Source organism: Berkeleyomyces rouxiae (genome assembly GCF_048999995.1).
Source record: "Berkeleyomyces rouxiae strain 22BRR77 chromosome Unknown BrBRR77_ptg000007l, whole genome shotgun sequence".
NCBI classification, from domain to species: Eukaryota; Fungi; Ascomycota; class Sordariomycetes; order Microascales; family Ceratocystidaceae; genus Berkeleyomyces; species Berkeleyomyces rouxiae.
The window spans coordinates 109,865-124,018 of NW_027396497.1; the positions used below are offsets into that span (position 1 = coordinate 109,865).

At 51.9% G+C, this 14,154-nt stretch overlaps 2 protein-coding genes across 2 annotated transcripts; one reads left to right on the forward strand and one right to left on the reverse strand.

Annotated features, from left to right (window-relative positions):
- Window positions 1-146: 146 nt before the first annotated feature.
- BROUX77_005806 (uncharacterized protein) lies at window positions 147-3,791 on the forward strand (the record flags this gene model as incomplete). Its single annotated transcript, XM_073750721.1, has 2 exons — window positions 147-2,190; window positions 2,251-3,791. The coding sequence occupies 2 exons, from the start codon at window positions 147-149 to the stop codon at window positions 3,789-3,791; spliced, it is 3,585 nt and encodes a 1,194-aa protein (XP_073603676.1).
- Window positions 3,792-4,591: 800 nt separating this feature from the next.
- On the reverse strand, window positions 4,592-6,249 carry BROUX77_005807 (uncharacterized protein; the record flags this gene model as incomplete). Its single annotated transcript, XM_073750722.1, has 2 exons — window positions 4,592-6,151; window positions 6,226-6,249. 2 exons carry the CDS (start codon window positions 6,247-6,249, stop codon window positions 4,592-4,594), a joined length of 1,584 nt encoding a protein of 527 aa, XP_073603677.1.
- Between the last annotated feature and the right edge of the window lie 7,905 nt (window positions 6,250-14,154).

Here is a 14,154-nt window from a genome sequence, read left to right on the forward strand (position 1 = left end):
CGCCTTGTAAATCGCAGTCCGATCTGGACACTGTTATCTTACCACCGCCTATTCCTCGGCTCTCCGGCGCAGTCCATGAAACCCCCACGATCTCAACCCGGCATCCATAGGCTTCCCCAACAAAAGCACAAACGGCGCAAGTAGCAATGGCCCCGGGACGAGGGCGCGGCGCTTCCCAGTCGACCGCCAACGGACGCCATGACACGCCCGACAATATCCGCGACGACGAATCGCTCTCATCTCTGACGAGCCTGGACGATGATGACTCGACATCCGACACCAATCCTCCCCCCACGGATAGGCCTCCCATCCGCTCCCCATCGCAGAAGACAGGCTCGCCGCCGCCGCCACCACCTGAAGTCGAATGGCTCGCGACGTCGCGGTCGCGCCGCTCTACCGCTGGAAACCGCATGAAGAGCATGCTGGCCAACGAAGCCAGCACCGCCGAAGACCCCGACTCCGACCTCGAACTCCTCTTTGCCGAGGACGAAAACGATGCCGGCTTCGTGTACCAGGGCAACGACGACGATCTCCATCTTGACTCTTCCTCGGACGATGAAGACAACGAAAACACAGACGAATTGGAAGGCGAGCGCGAGCTGGAAAAGCTCGACAAGGCTGCGAGGCTAGCCGCCCGTAAGCGGCGAGCGCAGGCCGCCATTCCCACCAAGTTCCGCAAGAAAGTCCGTATCCAACCGCCTACAGACTCTGCAGCCACCACTGAATCGCGGGCATCGTCCACTGCCGACAGCAGCTCGCAGCGCGCCAGCAAAAAGCGATCCGAGCGCACCAGCTGGCTGCCGTCACTGTCAGACATGCCGACACGAGCTTCGGAGCGAAAGACAACGCGCATCAGCAAGGAGCAGCTACATCAGCGGATGCGCGAGAGCGAGGAGCGCCGCAAGAAACTCGTTGCGGCCATGGAGCGGCAGGCCAAAAAGCGCGAGGCTCTCAAAAAGCCGCCACTGACTCAGGAGCAGCGGCTTGCCGAGGCCGCACTTGTGGAAAAGCGCAATGCCAAGAGCCTCAATCGCTGGGAAGAGGCAGAGAAGCAGCGCGAAGAAGAGCGGCGCGCGAAGCTGGCAGCCTTGAATAATCGAACGCTCAAGGGGCCTGTCATTACATACTGGAGCGGAATTCGCGAGTGGAATGATAATATGAATGGCGCGCACATGGCGCTCGAGGAGAAACCAAAGCGCAAGCGGGTGGCCAAGGCCGAAAAGGAAAAGGAAAAACCAGCCACTGATGTTGCCACGTCTACTGGTGCTAGTGACAAAGATACAGGCGACGTTAAGAACATGGAACAGCCCGTGAATCCCGACAAGACTGATAACCCTCTACATCATGAGGCTACCTCCCAATCTCAACCCGGTGCCGACAGTACCAGCGCAGCCGAATCCGGCCATCGCCGCGATGCTGACGGCGATGTAACCATGGTAGATGCGTCTCCGACACCTCTTGCGCCTCCTCCACAGACTCAGACTCCAGCGCCCTTGGCACCCCAGTCCCAGACCCCTACAAAGCCAACTCCTACGCCCTCTACAATGACAGCTCCAGCTGGTCTACAACTGCCACCGGGCTTTGCTCCGCCCAGCACCGACTCTCAAATCATGCCTCCGCCGCCAATGTCACGTGAGACATCTACTGTGCGACTCTCAGGCAGCGCGCTTGCGGCGCCTGTTCTTGCCCCGCCACAGGGCGTACCGGACCTGTTGGAGGAGTCTCTGACACTGTCAATGGGTATGTCGGCGCCAGTAATGTCGCCCGGAGGCTTCCTTGTTCCGCCGTTCGTATCGGCGTTTCAGCGCCCTATCCTGAGCGAGATACCTCCGACGACGAACATTGCAGCAGGTTCTGCGCCGAGTCCAGCTCCGGGCCAGGCGTTGACGGTTCTGGCAAAACCTTTACTTGGGGGGGCTTCAACTCCTGTAGCTGTCCCCAAGCGGCCATCAGTAGACTCCACTGCAGAAAAAGAACCAGCCAGTGCGGCTCCAGAAGCTACTCCCACCCCTATTGTCGCCGAACCCTCCCGTATTGGGGAGAATATGGCTGACAAGGAGACAAAAAAGAAGCCGGCTGGCCCTGCCATGCGTACGGCCTATATTCTCCAGAATTTCGACGAGAATGTCATCAAGGACAAGACTGTACAAACGCAGATTCTGTTTGGCCAGAAGATGAGCCGAATAGCAAGTAAGTCCTGCACCAGACCCCTCTGTCCCCTCGCCAACACCTGCTAACTCATATCCTCAGAGCCCCAAGCACCCGCGCTCTGCGTCATTACCAACATGCCCGCAAAATACCGCGATCCGCTTACCGGCCTTCCATACTACGACGCCTACGCATACAAGCAGATCCAGAAACTTCGCAAGGGCGAGTTTAACTGGAGTCGCCTGCTGGGCGCGTATGTCGGCTCGACCACCGCGGCTGCCCAAAACGTGCCGGCCAGGTTTCTGATGGGCAAGGCCCTACCGAAAGAGGAAAAAAAGCCGGAGGAGACCAAGGCAAAGGAGGATGGTGAGTTAAAAAAGGCTTCAGATCACAATTCGGCACCCAAGACCGACAGTGGTGCTGCTCCCGAAACCAAAAGCCAGCCCGGCTCCATCTCAGAGGCCCCCATTCCGGCTGTCCCCAAGCCAGCTGGTGGCTCCAACAGCACCCCGGCTCCTGCTGCAGCTGCTCCTATTGCACCCGTCTCAACTGCTCCCCCTGCGGCTACACCTATGCCAATGTCTACAGCCAAACCACCCTCTACCGGTGGTAGCACTATCCTCCAACCACCCATTGTTCCTCTGACCCAACCTCATTTGCTCAAACCTCCCCCGCCTGCCGGTCTACCATCTTCCTCGCCAGCAACACTTCCTCCCCAACCTCTACCACTCCCCATCGCGCCACTCATCAACGGCCAAGCGTGGGGGATTCCACGTCCTCCGCCCGTTGCTACCCCTCGCGCTCGCACTCGACAACCAGGTCTGATGCGTTCCACACCCACGAAACCCGCCGCACCCACTCCTCTCTCCAAAGCCGCTGTGCCTACTTCCAATCTGCACGCGCAAGCACCCAACGCCTTCCATGGCCTTGCACCCCGCCCAGCCGGTGCTGTCTTCCGACCCGTTACCACAGCGCAGCCCAGGCCAACTAGTGCACACCCTAACCCTGCTTCGTTCCTTGCTCAACAAAAACCACAGGGCTTCACAGGACGGGTTGGCGGCACAGGAGTGAGTGCTAGTGGCGCAGGTAGTACACAGCCACGGCTAGTCAATACGCCAGTCGGCGCTGTTGTGCCCTCTACGCTCTCGACTGCTTTGCCAAAACAGATCCCTGGTGCCGTGGCTGGTCTAGTTGCCCCTCGACCCACAATGACTACCCCAACTGTGACAAAGCCAGGACCTTTGGCGATACCTCAGACAGTTGCTGCAAATACACCTGCAGTCGCATCTACACTCGCGGCGACAATAGCAACCATCCCTTCCCCTTCCCCCGCGCCCACAGCGCTCATGGTAGCTACTCCCATCCCAGCACTCTCCGCACCGCGACCGGCGCCACTATCTACAGCTGCTACCGGTATAGCACCCGTTGCACCAATGGCCCCAGCCACATTGCCATCTACTCCCCATACTCCCATCTTCACTGCTACATCTACTTCTACTCCTCTTGTTCGTGCCGGCGTCACGAGTCTTATAAAGGGTGCTGTACCTACGTCTACATTAACGCCTGCCGCAGCTATTCAAGTCGCTCCGGCTGCGGCAGTCAATGGTGCTGCTGCCAGCAAAGACGATACGCGCAAACTGTAAGATTCTTTTCTAGCTGTACATAATAATACCCCTTCTGTTGCGTATGTATGCCAACATTTTCTTTGTTCATTCTCTTTTCTCCCCAACAGCCACGTAGTCTCCGAGTTCTCAAAAGACCCAACCACTTTGATATATGCACTGGGATTGGACTGCTTACATCCGGACAGCGCAAAATACTGATGATACAAACCGTGCTGCTGTGTAACATTACAAAAATTACTACATTTCACAATTCTACTAGACAGAAAGATGGTAATCAAGAACAAAAAAATCCAAACTTTTTTTTACACCGTGCAGTGAACAGGCAAGCCAATTACACGGGTGCATAATATACAAAGTAATAGTGCCAGAGTCCGGAGCTTCCGAAAGCAATGGCCTATTAATGCAGTCCGTCCCCTAAATGAATGCGATGAAAAAATATAAGAGTCCAGAAAAAAAAAAGGTAACAAAGGTTGAGAGAGAATTAAGATGAGGAACAGAGGTGGCATGCCAGATCACAGATCAGTCTCGTGTGTAAGAGACGATGAAACAAAGAAAAGAAAAAGGATATATAGTGAAAGTCCGTCGAGGCCACAGAAAGAATGGAAATGAATGGGCCACAAGTCTTGAATGCCTGGGCAATGAATAAAAGAAAAGATGCCAGAACAGACAGCGATGCAGATGGGATGAGATGACAAAAGTCAAGAGCGCCTCGTGGGAAGCAATTAGTGTAAGGATAGAAACCAGAACCAAGAAAAACGCAGATTAAAAGGGAGAGAAAAAAAAAAGGAAAGGGATCAAAGATTAAGAGGCAGAGCTAATCACAGAGCCCGGGAGTTGAGCGCGTCGGTAACCCACTCCATATCACGAGAGCTGCTAAACTGCATTTCAGCACCAGCTCTGGCTCCCTGTTGATCTTTGGCGCCTGGCTGGCGAAAGAAGAGCTCTTCGGAGTATCCGGCATCGGAAACTCCAAGCCCACACATCACGACATCAGTGTCTTCATCGGTCGTAGCAGAGATGGTTGACAGGGAACTCAACGACATGTTCGACATGTGGCCCTTCTTGTGGCCATTGTCACCATGGTCACGGGCCCAGCCCTCGCCCATGAGCGACGGCGGCAGGTCATCAGAGGGCAGGTCAAAGTTGAAGTTGAAGCTCTGTGTGGGCGTGGCGTTTTGGTCGGGTGAAGGGAAGGTGTCTGAAGCTGGGGCCGAGAAGATGGGCGAGTTGAGAACAGCAGCCATCGAGGTGGATTCAGGCAAGTGCAGGTGGGCCAGGGGGACGGGCGGGACGCGCTTGGCGGCGGGCGGCGGCGAGAGGAAAGTAGTAAAGGCAGAAGGGGTCTCAGGGAGGGCGGGCGAGGCAAAGTTATAGTCGCGGTCGACATCATCATCGATATCAACAGACTTGCGCGGTGCAGCAACCAGTTCCTCTTCATTGTCCACAGCCTCATCGGCCATGTGGAAGGCAGTGACGGTGCTCAGCGAAGAAGACACAGATGGGATAAAGGACTGGGCAGACCGCGAAGACACGGGGCGAGAAATGCCAACAGCGCTGCTATGGATACTGCTAATCTCAGACACGGCATCGTCGGTGGGCGTGATGATCACGTCGGGCTGGTACTCCTGGGCCAAGGGATGGGCAAATGAGAGTTGCGAGGCACTGCGTTCCTGGGGCGTATGGGGGGTCTGTGGGTTGTTTTCAACGAGGAAGCGACGCAGCGACTCGGGCGAAATGTCGCGCGATCGACTAGTTTGTCGTGAATCACAGCGCGAGCGTGGCTCTTCGCCGTACGGCATGTGTAGGTTCGACATGGTCGACGATAGGTTGAGGGTTGACCGCGAAATGGAGGCGCCTAGGTGCAGATCTGAAACCGAAGACGAGGTTGAGAAGGCCAGGCTGTGTGAGCCAGAGAAGCGATCGGCACAGCCGTGGTCACGCTGCTGGTCGTCGACACTGTGCTGCGAAGTACGGTCGTGCGACCGGTCGCGCTCGCGGAAGCCGCGCCAAAAGCGACGCCACGAGGGCGCGGGGCTCAGCGAGCGCGATGATGTCTTGTTGCGCAAGAGTCTCTTGTCGCCTCCGCCCTGGGAGCTTCCGGGTCGCGGGATGGCCGTGGCCAGGCGCTGGGCCATGGTCTGGATGGGGCTGGCTGCCGGCGTGGGCGCCGGGGCTGGCCGTGGGGCGACGAAGCGATCGGACGGGCGCATGGTGGTCCAGTCGGCCTGGTTGAGCGAGCTCGTTGAGGCACTGCGTTCACGAAGGGTCTTTTCGACGGGAACGACGAGAGTGTTGACGGGCTGGCCGGGCAGGTAGGGGCAGGTAGTAGTGGAGGGCAGATTGGTATCATGAGTTTCTACAGAGCCGTCAAGTTCGTACTGTGTGTGGGTGGCGTGTTAGAAGAGTATCCAGCCGGGGGGTTGAGACTGAAACTGGGCGCCTGGCAACTTACATAGTAGTAGTACGTGCTACCCATTTTGAGACCGCCAGTCCGTTTCCTTTTTACGAACGGCCCGTTGTGTGATACGCAAGATGATCTCAAGACCGGATCATGAACACGGAGGCCAGAGACAGGAGCCGAAGGGGGGCCGTCACATGTAATATCTTGGAAAGCGTAGCAGCCTTTCCACGAGCCGCGGTCACGGCGTACGTCACGACGCAGAGCGTAAGAGTGTTGGAAATTGTCCCAAGAACCAACCAAGTGTACGGTGAGGACCGAAGGGTCGGTTTGGCTGGAGCAGAGCAAGTTAGTGGTGTGGTGAAGAAAGTGGTCGGAGTGTGATTAAGCAAGGCCCTCGGTGGCAGCGGCAGGTATAAGTATAAAACAGCCGGGCAAAAGCGTACGTCAAAACGAGTGTAAGGAAAACAAGCAAACAACAAGAAACAAAGGATGACGAGTCTAGGAGACGCAGTCCCGGCACGGCATAAGGCAAAAAAAAATGCAATGCAAAACAAGACAGCAGGGATAGTATGGGCGGCAGAAGAGAGTGAAGCGGCAGATTAAACGGTGATAGTGGGTGGTTGGCGGTGAGGTCGGTAGAGACGACGGAGAGAGAGAGAGACAAATAAACGAAGGAAAGACAATAAAACGAGTGAAAGTGTACGCTATAGGCGACGGTAGATGCAAGGAAGACGGCACGGGGGAGGAGGCGGGAGTAGGGCAGGAGGACAGACGAAAGAAAAGAAAAAGAGGCCAAGAGCAGAGGAAGGGGAGAAGGGCAAAGGGCTGGCAGTTATAGCATGGAGAAGACCTTCTCTTAATTCTTTTTATTTCTGCCGAGTTCGTCTGCTGGAGGTTTTGTTTCCTCTATTGCTGGCCGCTCATGCATATGCATCCACGTCCACGTCCACGTCCACGTCCACGCCCACAGACGCACAGGCCCAAGGCATATTCTATATGTATTGGCCAGGTCGGACTAGGAGAGCACGCACTGGCCATTCTCAGAGATTTTGAAGAAACGGCGGCTGCAGCAGAGCAAGTGGCGTAGAAAAAGAAGAGAAAAAAGAAAAAGAAAAAAAACACCACGACTGGAACTCGCCCCGGGAATCTCAAGCCAGCACGATTTACATGCGTACACCCCATTTATGACAGCAAAAACAATAGAGAAAACGTCTACACTTACAACATAAATGTTACCAACGTGGTAGTCGGGTCCATCGTGACTGAAGAATCCTAGCCAGAAAAAAAAACCCAAGGGCACAGGGCACTCTGCCGCCTCAACTTTGACCTGCTAAATTGGCCCTGTCTAGTGTTTGGCACGCCTGTGACGACAACCGATGTGATGCAGAAAACGCACGTTCTGCGCACAAACACGCAGAATTGCCTGTTGATGTTGGTGATTTCTTGGTAGTTATTGTAGATCGTATAGTTAGCTGTTGGCTTTTCAAACCTGACCGCCGCTGCAGGCTTTCATGAGACCAATATCACGAACCGAGCCGGCCGTCGTGAAAAGACCAACAAGAATGCTCTGCGTGCATGCGTCTGCTATGCAGACTCTCTTAGCGAATATGGGCCCACGGTACTGGCCAACAACCAGGACAAGCCCACCGCGGCGCGTTTTGGAGGAGAGGGGGGCGCGGTGAGGTAGCGAGGGAGGGGTCGATTGGGTTTTGCTTGAGGGCTGCGCAAAAGATAAAAGAGCCCAAAGTGCGTGCACAGATCAACGAGTCAAATGAGCAAAGAGAGCTGCCAAAAAAAGATTTTGACGCAGAGACAAGGACAGACGGAGAAAGAACACGAGATCCCCGCTGGAGCAGCTAGAAGCAGAACAACATGAAAAGACAAGAATACAAGACAGAGGGAGACGGCTGGAATAAAAGGCAGCCCATCGAACGGGCCCAGGCAACTAGCTAAAATGCTCTAAATTACTGGCTTCAGATCGAACGGGGGGTCGCCAGCACGAAGGAACATCTCCTTCCCACCGTCCTTGTCCTTGAGCCTGTGTGTGACACTGCGAGCAGGCTGCACGAAGCCGCATGTGGACAAGCCCACGATACCACCACAGCCAACTAGACAATCACCACAGAGTCCAAGGGAAGCCGGTGCTTGTGAATCCACCAAAAAGGCCTCACCCCAATGCAGCCAGCCAGCCAGTGCCAGCCGGCCGGTCCCAGGTCCTCAACATTTGCTCCCACGCTTAGCATCGCTCCTGTGCGCCTTGTTCCACAGTCCTTGCAAGCTGAACAATCTCAAAACACCAAGACCCAACTCTCAGAAATACGCCAGCATCTGAAATCTCAGACACCAAACCTTCTCGCTGCATATCACTCAATCTGTCCTCCCCTTGCTGCAATTGGGAAATATACCCTAACCCTACCGCTGTTAGTGGTCCAATCCCCTGTTATTCTCATACACAAACGCCTTCCGTCTCACAACAGCTCCACCGTAGCAATGTAAAAGGCCCTTGCTGCCACCCCCTTGTAACATGTCTGTAAATCACGCCCCCCCCCTCCGTCCGATTTGGCCGGGTACCCCTTTTTTTGCGCTGCTGTCTTCTTTGGCTGTCGTTCTTTTGCTGTTCTTTGCCTTCTTCTTTTTCTTTTGACACCTTCCTCTTTCAAACCTGCCTTTTTTTTAATACTTATTTTTAGAAGCTCTTGCCCTACAAGCCCGAGTCCAAGTCCAGTCCGTGATTGCAAAGCCAATGTTTCCCCCAACATTCATCTGGTCGTCCGGTATTTCCCTGTCTTTTCTTTGCGGGAAGCTGGTCTCTGGAATCCAATATCCATGTGCTGCATAGGCGCTTTTCAAGCGTAGTTGCCACTGAACTCGCAGCTATGCTTTCTTTTTGTTGATAGTTACTGGCAGAACGCCGTTGTCTCGCGACTTGATTTGCTATGCATTAATCCGAGGAGCAAAGCAAGCCCGTCCGTGTCTCTCTTCTCTCTTAGGTGCATAAGTCCCGGCTCCCCATTGGGAAACTGCCCTGAATGCTTATTCTCATTCCGTACCTTCCCCGGCGCCTGCCCTGTCGCCGCATTGGCACCTTCCTTCTTTCCTCGCTGCATGCAGAACAACCACCAATAGTTAAATATCAGGAGTTATAACCAAAATCAAATAAGACTCCCACCCATACTATCGTGCACTACGTAAGAGTGAGCTTTCTGCTGCCCCAAGCCAACCCTTCAGGCTCTTTCTTCTGCTTCTTCTGCCCGCATTGGCCACTGGTCTCTTTTGTTTTTTGATCCTCTGTGTTCAACCTGTCATCCAATCAAAACCCCCAAGAGCACATATCCCGACTATCCTCCCAAGCTCAGATCGTCCTGCGCATCAAGTTGGGACTTTCGCCTTGGAGTTTGTAATTTTTGTCAAGTGTCTCTTGTCTCGTTTCTGTATTCCTTGGATGCTACGTGTTATCAATCAGCAGCCGAAAATCCTGATTTTCACCATGATGCTTTGTTTGGATGTAGCACGGAAGAGACTTCTTCAATGCCATGTTGGTGCGCCTGTCAGCCAGTCTTTGTTTGATCTTGACAGAAAAACCTAGACTCGAGCTTTTTGTTTAATTTTTTTTTGTTGCAACACCCTTCTGTGTCAAAGCGTGTAAACTACCACTGCGCCAAAAAGACGAACGTTCATTTAGATTTGCTTACTTAGTAGGGCTTCTATCTTTCCATTATGTACGCTGGGCTCTCATGGCCACTGTGCTGTACGCTAACTGGGTAACTTGGCCTCTTCGTTGTGATCCTAACAGCGATAGTTTGACATTCTGTTCTCTTGATATGACTAGTCCTCGTTTCGCTTCAAGTTCTCTTCAAAACAAACACAGCCTTGCCCGCCATCCTCCTGCAATCACACTGTTTCGGCAGCGCCCCAGAACTTTGACTGGGGCACGTTAAATGCAGGCAGAAGCACTACCTAGCTAGTTATACATAGTTACTTGTAGCACAGCCAAGTTACAAGTGTGAACAAAGATCCTGACCAGCCAATGCCGCTTCAGAAAACGCCCTGAGCGAGCACGAGCATATAGCCGGTGCTGCATCTATTCAACCTGCATAGAGTACATGTCGTTTCCAGGCAATGGAAACCACCGAAACATGCCCCTGCCCATGCTGCTCTGTTTTCTTCTTTCCAGGGCAAGGTCTGATTGGCACGGCACATACACAACGACAAGCATCCATATGGCCAGGACAGACAATACAGATGAATAACTACACAAATGTCCAAGTATCTCCAACTGCTACTTGCAGGCAACCTTGCTAGTTCAAACAAACACGACCAGTTTATTTTTTTTCCTTTGCTGTCATCGTTGTGTTCTGCTACAAACCCCATGAATGACCTAATCCGCCGCGAACTTGTACCGCTACTTGTCTACAATCATCTGCACATGTCCCCCTTTTCCTCCTCTGCTTGAAGTTACAAGCCTATTCCCCTGGCTGCCTGCCCTTGATCTTTTGCAGGCGAAGCCGAAGAAAGCCCCTCCTGGTCTTGCCTGGCCTTTGGTTCCCCTCTCATACTGTCTAGACTTCAGCCTTGTGTTGCTATGGCTTCTTACATCATTCTATAGCCCCCAAGCTGCAAACAAATCCCAGCCCTGTTCACCTCGACACATAACTTGTCGTGCCTATTCTATCTTGGGCTACTCAACATTTTATCATACTCTTTCTGTACCCTATATTCAGCTATTCTATCGTCCCCAAGCGCTCCTCGAAGCCAGTCACACCAACCTCGCTCTCATAGCTTCTCGTCATCATCCTGGTCTCCTGCACTCACTTGTCTATTAATGGGATTTCTTTTCCTCAGATACATGCATACCTCTTACAACTACAACATATACGTAGTTACATATACGGTGCTCATGGGCCAACGTAGCTTTTGTCTTGTGCACCAAGTTACCTGCGTATTTTGCTTCTCTTTTTTTTTATATTTTTTTTAAATGGGCCTACGGTCTCGATCTTTAGCCCACATAAATGTCCCTATAGCTGACTCTTGCTATTGTGACCGTTATCTCGGGGTTTTATTTGTAAGATCCTCACCTGCAGCTGTCAAAATAAGAGGATCATGGTGGATTTTAGATAGGGTTATAACCCACTTGTACGCATGATATAGGGTTGTAGTGATTGTGTAACCCCAAATACTCAACGTCATCGAACAGCAAGTATTAGCGACTATAGGGAGAAGTCTGTCTGCCCGTGTTTTTTGTTATTAATATCACGTAAGAATGAAGTACCGCATAAAAGGTAGAGTCAATGTTACAGAAACATGACCAGTACGAAAAAGATTACTATGAGAGCACAAGCACTATAGAGGTCTTGTGTTTACGCTTAAGTTCCGAACCTAGTTTTCTTTTTCGCACGGTATGACCAAGGAGGGCCCTTTTGAACGTTTCGGAAGAAATCAGCACCTGCGACCAGCCGGTCTTTTTATTTCTATCATGCAGGACAACCGAGTGAGATAAGCTTCAGAAACTTTCAGTTGGGGTTTCGGAAAAATAAACAGACTTTCACTCCATAGTTCTTAAGTCTAGTAAGCCAAGCTGCAACAGCTATGCCTGCAAGAGAACAAAGACGCTGTATGCATCCAGAGCCAAACTTCAATGTCAAAAGCTGATGGTCGCTACGCATATTTTCATGCCGTTCGTCGCAGTCTAAAATATTAGTAAGCTAATCCTAAAGCCACGCAGATGTGCCCTCGGGTCACGCTAGACGGAGAGGTCTTGAGAGCCTCAATGGTGGTTTTTAGGGGGTCACATGAGACTGCCAAACTCTACAAGTGCTTGTTACCCCTGACTGTCTTGAAGTTGTTCATGATAATCAAGAAATAGGGCTGAGTGACGGTGGTGGGAGGATTTTGCAGAGCCAGACCGCCTTTTCCTTAAAACGTGACTTTTTGATGGCCGTATTTTGTGATGTACAACGTATGCTTTACAAGATGTGACTCTCAAAACAGAAATGTGTGCGTATAACATGCATAACAGCGGGCTTCCACAGAGGGACATTGGAGTCATGTGTCCGTCACGTGATGGAAGCAGATTGCCCATACATGTCATTCAACGCTGGTTGGTTGTTCCAAAAATCAACACTAGGCATCAAAAAACTTCTCCTCATCAACAACAAAGTTCGCCAGTAATTGCCAAATGGCCTTATCGACTGACGAAAACCATCTCACGAGCTTCCACTTCGGGATTCACCACCGAACCCCATTTCTCTTCTTTCACTACGCTTTCTTTCTTTCTTTTTTTTTTTTTCGCAATGGAGTCCCACGAACCACCATCGGGAGCGGCGAATGACTTGGTCTAACAACTACAAGAGACACAAGAAGAGGTCAGAAAACTCAAATAAAGAGCTGAGAACGCTCACGAGAGAGCTGGGGAGGCAAGAAATATGAGTCGGCTAACCACCTTGCTCTCCTACATCTACTACAACCATGCCCTGAACTCCCAGACATTGAGTGTGGGGGGCAGCTACTTTCCGATACCTATACCAGCTACCTTTATTCACTGGCGTTACTGTCCTCGCAAGCTTCAACCATGGCTCAAGTTTCCCAAAATCCATGAACAAAGGGTGTATTCGAAAAGATATCCGATGATAAGGAGAAATACATGGATCTGGTAGAGGAAACCATCAATAGAAATTTCTACGACACCTCTTAGAAAGGCCCTGAAACTGGACTGCCTGATGCCCATTCATTAGTTGATGAGACCGCTCCCAGTGCTGTGGTTGAAGAGCCGGAAGATCTTGAACAGGGCTCTTCTTTGCTTCTAGCGGTTTTGCCTCCGGATGTTAAGTCTGCCAACGCCGATAAGGGCATTCCAGATACTGGTGATGAAGCCAATGATTATCAAAGAGACCGGTCTGGCACTGATCCCGGTTTAACCTGCAAACAAGCTGCCTCTTGTCCTCCTTTTATGAATCATCCTCTTCCAATAAAGGTTCGGACAAGCGACGGCCGAGTAGGTCTAGATACCCTGTGCGCCGACAAAGAACAATTGGAGACCACGAAGGGCTTGGCTTTGATCCGCACAAGACGCCTCAGATGTTCAAACCTAGCACCCTTCGACGTGTCCTCAAAAAAGACGAGGGAACCAATGATTCCATCTTCGCGCATTGTAAAGAGTACAAGATGGCAGGATATTTCTCATCGGAAGACCCAAGTCTTTTAAACCTTCCGGAGGAAAGAAAGAAGAATGTCCAAGTGGCTTGTGAAGTAGTCGTTAACACCTTGGTACAGACTTTTCAGTACATGATTGCTAGTAGAATTCCCTATGCAATCTTGACAACCAACGTGCGAGCTGCTTTCCTGCACCATAGCCTATCGGAGCCCGACGCTCTACAGTACTAGTTTGCTGTCCATGGGGATGATGTGTCGGAAATTCCTTCCCGTAGGGCTGCTGCGCCTGTTTCTGAAGGCGACATTGTTGCTGAGGCATTTGAGAATGAAACGAAACGAACACCAGTAGCCATGCTATCAACACTAGTGGCGTTGGCACTCGATTATGACCCCAAAAACGACCCGGCTGTTGGCCCAAAGTTCCATCTCCCCCTGTGGATTAACCTTCTGTCCGAAAGCCGAGAATCTGTTGCTGACACTAGAGATAAAAATAATGGAGGCCAGCAGAGCCAAGGCGATTCTTCAGGCTGTGTTGAAGAACACAGTGGTACTCCAACTTCGGGCACCGTACTTCCCTCAAGCCCAGCTTTTGCTACAGAGAAGCATATGGAGACTCCGCTTTTGCCGTATTGCACTCATGAATGTCTTCACGGTTTTATGGGAGATGGTTGGCTTGACAGGAATTGTCCCAGCTTTAACAGACACAAAGCTAGCAGTCCAAGTCTTTTCTCCCTGAATTCGAAGTCCTGCAAGAAAAGAAAGGCTTCTTTGGAAATCTTGTGAAAATCACTCTTCAGCGCTATGGCTACACCTTCGTTGCCAAAGCCACGA